The sequence below is a fragment of the Argentina silus genome (assembly GCF_951799395.1).
Source record: "Argentina silus genome assembly, chromosome: Y".
Lineage (NCBI taxonomy): Eukaryota > Metazoa > Chordata > Actinopteri > Argentiniformes > Argentinidae > Argentina > Argentina silus.
Window position 1 is genome coordinate 46,680,135 of NC_139654.1, and position 8,033 is coordinate 46,688,167.

General features: G+C 43.4%; 1 protein-coding gene across 2 annotated transcripts; it reads left to right on the forward strand.

Moving 5' to 3' along the window:
* Positions 1-361: 361 nt before the first annotated feature.
* On the forward strand, positions 362-5,571 carry LOC310823762 (uncharacterized protein). Of its 2 annotated transcripts, none has more exons than XR_014554957.1 (2): positions 362-5,221; positions 5,478-5,571. XR_014554957.1 is itself a non-coding variant. In XM_083696609.1 (2 exons), the coding sequence occupies exon 2, from the start codon at positions 1,052-1,054 to the stop codon at positions 4,934-4,936; it is 3,885 nt and encodes a 1,294-aa protein (XP_083552735.1). In that variant the 5' UTR covers positions 362-545; positions 802-1,051; the 3' UTR covers positions 4,937-5,543. The 2 variants fall into 2 exon arrangements, 1 of the variants encoding a protein (XP_083552735.1); XM_083696609.1 differs by having other exon boundaries at positions 362-545; positions 802-5,543.
* The last annotated feature ends 2,462 nt before the right edge of the window (positions 5,572-8,033 follow it).

Here is an 8,033-nt window from a genome sequence, read left to right on the forward strand (position 1 = left end):
AAATCTAAATTGTCACAGTCTAACAGGTTAATATAACTAGTCTAGTTTCATGATCCATAAGAGAACGCACTAACATTACAAGACAAATTGGTGTTTTTTTTACATATTGTCCGACCCGCATTGAACAAATGTAATTTCCATCACATGTAAACATTTGATTATTATTTAAAAAAAGTATGATATACATAATTTCTCAACAGTGTAAGACCACTTTCACACATAGTTTTACCAGTTTATACCTATATTGCAATTACCATACATTTGTGGATTAGGTAAATTAATTGAGATGAGGACCAAACACAAAGCTTACATCAACCACAACCTGAAATATAATATTGGATTGGTTAGATACTGTTCTGTTTAGCATTTGTTTAGTGCAATTGTAATAGTGTGTGTGTCTCTTTAAGAGACCAGAGCGCGCCAGTGAGTCATATGACAGCAAACAGGAAGTAAAGTTCAGTATCCAGTACGAATTCCTGTGGTGCAGAACGATCGGTAATCTGCTGCGATCTGTGGGCATCCTCAGTTTTATAGAGGCATCGTTGGTATGTGATGTTTCTTATTTTGTAACGTAACTTTGTTGTAATTTTGAAGTTTGGCAACTCGATTGTTGAGTTCGTGTGTTTGTTACAAACGGCCATAGGAATGTATGTAAGTTCGCCATCTGGCCAAACACCAGTTATAAATAAGTCAATTCACGATTTTATGAGTTAACAACCATTGTATATGTTGCATTTCAATCTAAAACACTGACTTTGTTTATTTACAGTAACTTGATTTATCCATTTGTGTATGTTTTAGTTTCACACTTCTTTGACGACATTAAACCTGGAACAAAAGAGGTCGCTTCAGAGTCTTGTTGTCAGGGAGGAGTGGACGAACTGTCGAGTTGCATCCCCTTGCAAGGAGGGCAGTACAGTGAAACAACGACCTCTCAACAAGCGATGCATCGCAGTGTGAGCAGGAGGAGCTGAACAGACATCGTCACACGCAGCCAGTGGGCGATCAACACAGCAAGTATTCTTCTAAATCATCATAATTGACAGTAACAATGATGGATGAAGGAGTAACATGGGAGACGCGGTCTCGAGCATCATGCACTTCAGTGCGATCAAGATCATCAACAACAGAATCTGCTGCTGCTAAAGCACGGGCTAAAGCAGAAGCAGCCAAAGCACGCCTCGCGTTCGCTGAAGAGGAGGCTACGTTAAAGCTAGAACAAGCCAAATTGGAAGCATCACTTTCAATACTCAACATCAAAAAGGAAACAGCTGCAGCAGTGGCTGAAGCTGAAGCACTCGAAGCAGCTGCTGATTTGAATAAAGACACAAATAACAACCAGCTCTGGGAAAGGCCTCCTTTAGAACCCATTGAGCGCACCACAGAATACGTCCTCAGCCAAGGCCAACTCTGTGGTGCAGTACCACAACAAAGCAGTCTACGTCAAAAACCTGAGGTGAGTGTTAACACTCCAACTACACATCTTAAGCCTGAAGCCAATCCCTTCACACCACTCCAGGGCAGTAGTGCATCTCAGCTCCATCACCAGATGTCTCAGCAGCCCCATACCTACGCCAATGAACACACTCATAACAACCGAGTCCAATTTGAGCGTGGACACGCCTTTCCACCGCAGGCCCTCACGTCACCATTGGACTGTGGTCGTTCCCCTCATTCGGCATATCCAAATTCTAAATTTGACAATTCAAATGTAAGTGACTTTGTAAGATATCTGGCTAGACGAGAGCTTGTAACTACAGGCTTACTCAAGTTTAACGACAAACCACAGAATTACAGGGCCTGGAAACGGTCATTTCAGTCTGCAATCCATGGCTTACATCTGACGTCCAGTGAAGAGATGGATCTTCTGCTCAAGTGGCTAGGCGATGATTCAGCCGAACATGTGGAGCAAATCAGAGCGATCCACATAAACCGCCCGGATGCAGGACTGGACATGATATGGAACAGGCTTGACCAGACCTATGGCTCCTCTGAAGTTATTGAGGATGCCCTCTTCAGACGAATTGACACTTTTCCCAAAATAACAAGTCAAGACTATTCAAAACTAGTTAAGTTAAGCGATCTACTGAGCGAACTCCTAGCGGCTAAAGAGGAAGGAGACTTACCTGGCCTTACCTACCTTGACACGGCGAGAGGGGTCAACCCAATTGTGCGGAAGCTTCCTTTCAACCTGCAGGAAAAGTGGGCGTCAGTAGGTGCATCATACAAGCGCAAGCACGAAATTTCCTTTCCACCATTCAGCGTCTTCGTAGATTTCATCAGCAAAGAAGCAAACGTCCGGAACGATCCAAGCTTCAACTTCCACAACCAAGAGACTGGTTTGAAGGCCGAGAGGACAGCTTGGAAGCCTAACAAGCATCAAGACATTTCAGTGCACAAAACTGAAGTGTTCTCCAAAACAGCATTAGAAGCAAGTGATTTCCCCTCAAAGTCCGACGACTGCAACACGTTTTGTCCACTGCACAAAAAACCACACCCCTTACGCAAATGTCGAGCATTCAGGGAGAAGTCCATTGAAGATCGTAAAAGCTTCCTCAAAGAGAATCACGTCTGTTTTAAATGCTGCTCCTCTACATTGCACATAGCAAAGGACTGCACAGTCAAAGTACAGTGTACTGAATGCAGCAGCGAAAGGCATCCTACAGCGCTCCACCCTGGGCCAGCACCTTGGACAGTGGAGGTCGACCCCACATCAGAGCACGGCGGGGAGGATGCCTCATCTCAAGCGCATGTCAGCACCCAGTGTACTCAAGTCTGTGGTGGAGATCTTGCTGAGAGGTCATGCTCCAAAATATGCCTCGTGAAAGTTTATCCATCTGGCCGTAGAGACATGGCTAAGAAAGTATATGCCATCTTAGACGATCAAAGCAACCGATCGTTGGTTCGATCCCAATTTTTTGAAATCTTCAGCGACACAAGTCGAAGTGCCCCGTACACTTTGAGAACGTGTGCTGGAGTGAAACAAGTGGCTGGAAGGAGAGCTACAGGCTACGAGGTGGAATCTCTTGACGGAAGTGTTCGCATCCCATTACCAAGCCTCATCGAGTGTAATGACATCCCGAACAACCGAGAGGAAATTCCAACTCCCACTGTAGCACTTCACCATCCTCATCTCAGGTCGCTGGCGAAACTCATTCCAGAGGTTGACTCAGCGGCTCCAATCATGCTGCTCTTGGGTCGCGACATACTCCGTGTTCACAAGGTCAGAAAACAGGTGAATGGCACTCACAACTTACCCTATGCACAGAAACTGGACTTGGGATGGGTGATAGTCGGCAACGTGTGTCTAGGCGACGTCCACACACCACCAACGGTCACCACATTCTTCACCAACGCCACTGATCTTGGATGTCCTACGCTCTTCCAACCCTGTCCAAATGTCTTCCAAGTCAGGGAGAGATACAGCGGACTCCAAGTCAGCGAGCACCCTTCAACACGCTTAGATGAGTTGTCTGTGTGTGAGACCGACCACCTAGGTTGCACCGTGTTCACGAGAACCAAAGACGACAACCAAGTAGCCCCCTCGATCCAGGATGCCTACTTCATGAAAATAATGCAGGAAGGACTGTGCAAGGACTCAAACAGCAGTTGGGTAGCGCCATTGCCCTTTAAGTCTCCACGCCAACGACTCCCGAACAACAGGCCTCAAGCGCTGAAGCGCCTCACATCTCTCAGGCGCAACTTCGACAAGAAGCCCGAAATGAGAGAGCACTTCCTCAGCTTCATGGACAAGATGTTCAAGAACGGCCATGCAGAGGTAGCTCCTCCCCTCAGTTCAGTAAGACACACCCCCCGCAAAGGCTGGCATCACTGTAAGTCGGACTTCAGCATTGAGGAAAGAAATCAGGCCTCAACCATTATCCTTCAAACAGTACAAGAGGAGTCCTATGGACAAGAGATCAAGTGCATTCAGGAACAAAGGAAGATCCCACGGAACAGTCCCCTGAACAACCTTGATCCCTTCATAGACTACGATGGTCTGCTAAAGGTACACCACCAGGGCCGGCTATTTACAGAAGGCGCAGTTCGGACCGCTGGCTTTTGGATAGTTGGTGGGAAGAGACGAGTGAGCAGTATTATTCACCAGTGTGTTACCTGTCGACGACTTAGAGCTCCCCTTGGTGTCCAGAAAATGGCTAACCTCCCAGCAGCTCGTCTTTCTACAGACTCTCCCTTCACACATGTTGGACTAGACGTGTTTGGCCCTTGGACCATCTGCTCACGACGAACCAGAGGTGGGCTTTCACATAGTAAACGCTGGGCTGTGATTTTCACGTGTATGAGTGTGAGAGCCGTACACATCGAAGTCATCGAGTCTCTCGAATCATCCACCTTCATCAATGCCCTTCGGCGTTTCATCTCTGTTCGTGGGCCAGTCAAACACATCTATTCGGACAGAGGGACCAACTTCATCGGGGCCTGCAAAGAACTTGCAATACCTTCCAACATTGACAGCGCCACAGTGACAACTCACCTGTCAGATCAAGGCTGCTCGTGGACCTTCAATCCTCCTCACGCCTCCCATTTCGGTGGAACATGGGAGAGGATGATTGGGCTGGCGAGAAGAATCCTTGACTCGATGTTTGCTCAAATGAAAGACAAGCTCACACATGAAGTCCTGACAACATTCATGGCAGAAGTTGCAGCGATCATCAATGCCAGGCCGCTGGTTCCTGTGACAACTGACCCTGATGATTCTTTCATCTTGACACCTGCTGCGCTGCTCACTCACAAGGTGAACATTGTTCCAGCACCTGCTGGAGAGTTCGGAGCTTCAGACCTCTACAAGCGACAGTGGCGCCAGGTCCAACACCTGTCGAACACCTTCTGGGACAGATGGCGGAAGCAGTTTCTTCCAACACTGCAGCCACGCAGGAAGTGGCTGTCAACTCACTCAAACATTGAACCCGGCTAGGCCTATCTCAGAAATAGTGCTTCTTCTCCCTCCACACAGCTAAGGACTGTTCTTAGTGCATTGTGTGGCGTGTAATTACGCCAGACGGGGAGTGTTCTGTTTAGCATTTGTTTAGTGCAATTGTAATAGTGTGTGTGTCTCTTTAAGAGACCAGAGCGCGCCAGTGAGTCATATGACAGCAAACAGGAAGTAAAGTTCAGTATCCAGTACGAATTCCTGTGGTGCAGAACGATCGGTAATCTGCTGCGATCTGTGGGCATCCTCAGTTTTATAGAGGCATCGTTGGTATGTGATGTTTCTTATTTTGTAACGTAACTTTGTTGTAATTTTGAAGTTTGGCAACTCGATTGTTGAGTTCGTGTGTTTGTTACAAACGGCCATAGGAATGTATGTAAGTTCGCCATCTGGCCAAACACCAGTTATAAATAAGTCAATTCACGATTTTATGAGTTAACAACCATTGTATATGTTGCATTTCAATCTAAAACACTGACTTTGTTTATTTACAGTAACTTGATTTATCCATTTGTGTATGTTTTAGTTTCACACTTCTTTGACGACATTAAACCTGGAACAAAAGAGGTCGCTTCAGAGTCTTGTTGTCAGGGAGGAGTGGACGAACTGTCGAGTTGCATCCCCTTGCAAGGAGGGCAGTACAGATACATTTCAGGAAATAACTACTTGTGTTATTACATTAAGTGGAACATTATCCCATAAACTATGCAGAAGTTTTTAATGAGTGATTAGAATTTTGTAACTATTTTTAAAAAAAGGTATGAGGTGGTGGAAATGACTGGGTCATTTCTGGGTCATTTCTGGGTCAACCCCTCTTTCTTTTTTCCTCAGGTATCTCTCCCTGTCTCTTTTCAGTCGCTCTTCATATTTGACAGGGTCCTCTTTTATTCTGTCCCTATAGGCCTGAGACCTTTCTGCAGTAGAGGTCCGTGGCATCTTAAAAATAGATGAAAATGCATTTCAACAAATATGCATTTGAATAAAACATTAACATTGTACATTTTAATAAATAAATTACACATATGTAGCCTCACAATCTATGAATTGCACCTTGTAAGCATAAATGTAATTTCCACCTCACCTTTGTCATTTCCACCCAAGAAGGTAATGTGTTGGAAATGACGGAGGTGGAAATGACAATCTTACAGTATTTTGTAAAAAAATCCAAGCTAGCATCACAGATTAGCTATGAATTGGTACCTAGCATTTCATGCATGCAAAATACATCTATGTACGTTAAAAAATCGATTTATTTACAAACTCAATTGATGTTACGTCATGTTTGGAAATGACATACAATAAAAATATTTTCATTTCAAGCAATATTTACCTTGAGTTTTCTTCAAAAGTTGGTGAAGAAATCCAAAATATCCTCCATATCAGACATGTGCTGTGATGTAACTGTTCATCTCCATAGAAACTACCCAAACCATCTTTCACACAAACCTTTTAAAGGGACATTACAGTGTTGTGGTGGAAATGATGGCAATACTGTGGGACAACTACATTTTGTATATAAAATCACATAAATAGTTGTTTGACCTTAAATACCCCAATTATGTTTTGATTATTTTACTGATACTTTATTCAGTCACATTTAAAAAAAAATAGATAAAACAAAACAGCAATATTTGCATCTATAACGATGTTGAAAAAGGTGAAAAAATCATCATAGACTACCGGTAAAAAGTTCCTAAAGTACTTTCATTGTAAAGATAACTATGAAAGTGTGAATATTCCCAATTCTTTTTTTATTTTTTATAAAATATGATCAAAGGACATGAAAGTGCCCGTAGTCTAAGAATCGCCCATTTACGTAAGTGGCCAATTACATATAAATATCCTATGTGCCACATAAACAGTGGAAAAAGCAGTGAAGCCCTTAGCAGACATAGGGGAAAATGTACAGTATATACAAACATGTACAGGAGCAGGACGTATTGTGTCTCTGTTAACACAGTTGTGTCATGTGTAATTGTGTTAAATGATCCATAATAAGTGCTGTCCAGTTTCCTCTATATTATATATAACATGGTGAATAACTCTCCAGATATTTCTTTAAGGCCAATATCAGATATATCTGTCAAGCTCTAATTACAATGAGCTGTCCTCCCATTTCTACCTCCATCAGCCTCCTGTTGCACAGTAATGAGTGATAAAGACACCTGATGACAAGGATGAGAAATGTAAAGATCACGGTTTCATCCAAGGCCCATCTACCTTTCATTCAAATTATGCTAAGATTATTATCATTGGTGATTTTAACCTACATGTGGACAATGAGACAGCCATGGATTTGATTTGAATTCTACGGACTTTATTAAGCGAGTTACTGGGCTCACCCATAACCACTGCCACACCCTGGACCTAGTGATTACAAAGGGTCTTACTCCTGTTGCATCCTCTATTATTTATCTAGCCATGTCGCTGAGAAGATGAGATTCATGATGATGAATATGAATAGTACACCATCAACAGCTTCCTCCTGTGATAATGATTTATTAACCAGCTTCAACACCAAACTAAGGGCAACTATCGACTCTGTAGCACCAGTCAAACAGTTTGATTGATTTCCTGGTGAAATGCATTGCAGACATATGGATGTCACAGAACTAGTCATTCGAGCAAAAACCGAAAGAGAGAAACTGTCTGCATACTTAAAGACATTTCTACTTACAGTAACACTAAGCACCAGGCAAAAAACAGAGGTGTCACCATTGACTCAGATCTTAATTTTGAAACCCATATCAAGAATGTGACTAAAACATATTTGTATCACTTAAAGAAGAGTAAGTAAGTTTGTCGGAAATCTGCCATCGTGGAGAAATTCTGTCTGAAGTTGTCCAAACGACAACATCCTCCCTTATAATAATATAACCCCCCGAAATGAACTTGCAGTGTTGGACATTAGCTGTTGTGTTTCTGCATGCGCACACGATTGGAAGAGGCAGCCCCCAGAGACAGAAAGGTGAGTCCACTCCCCTATAACACCCCTGGCAGTAACAACATGTTTATATGCAAACCGAGTGTCCAGGTAGGACACTCCATTTTAAAAAGCGTGTTTTCCGAACCAAAACAGCGT

Bases quoted from the DNA above. Each gene is read 5' to 3' on its own strand.
- LOC310823762 (XM_083696609.1), top strand. From the start codon at position 1,052: ATGATGGATGAAGGAGTAACATGGGAGACGCGGTCTCGAGCATCATGC.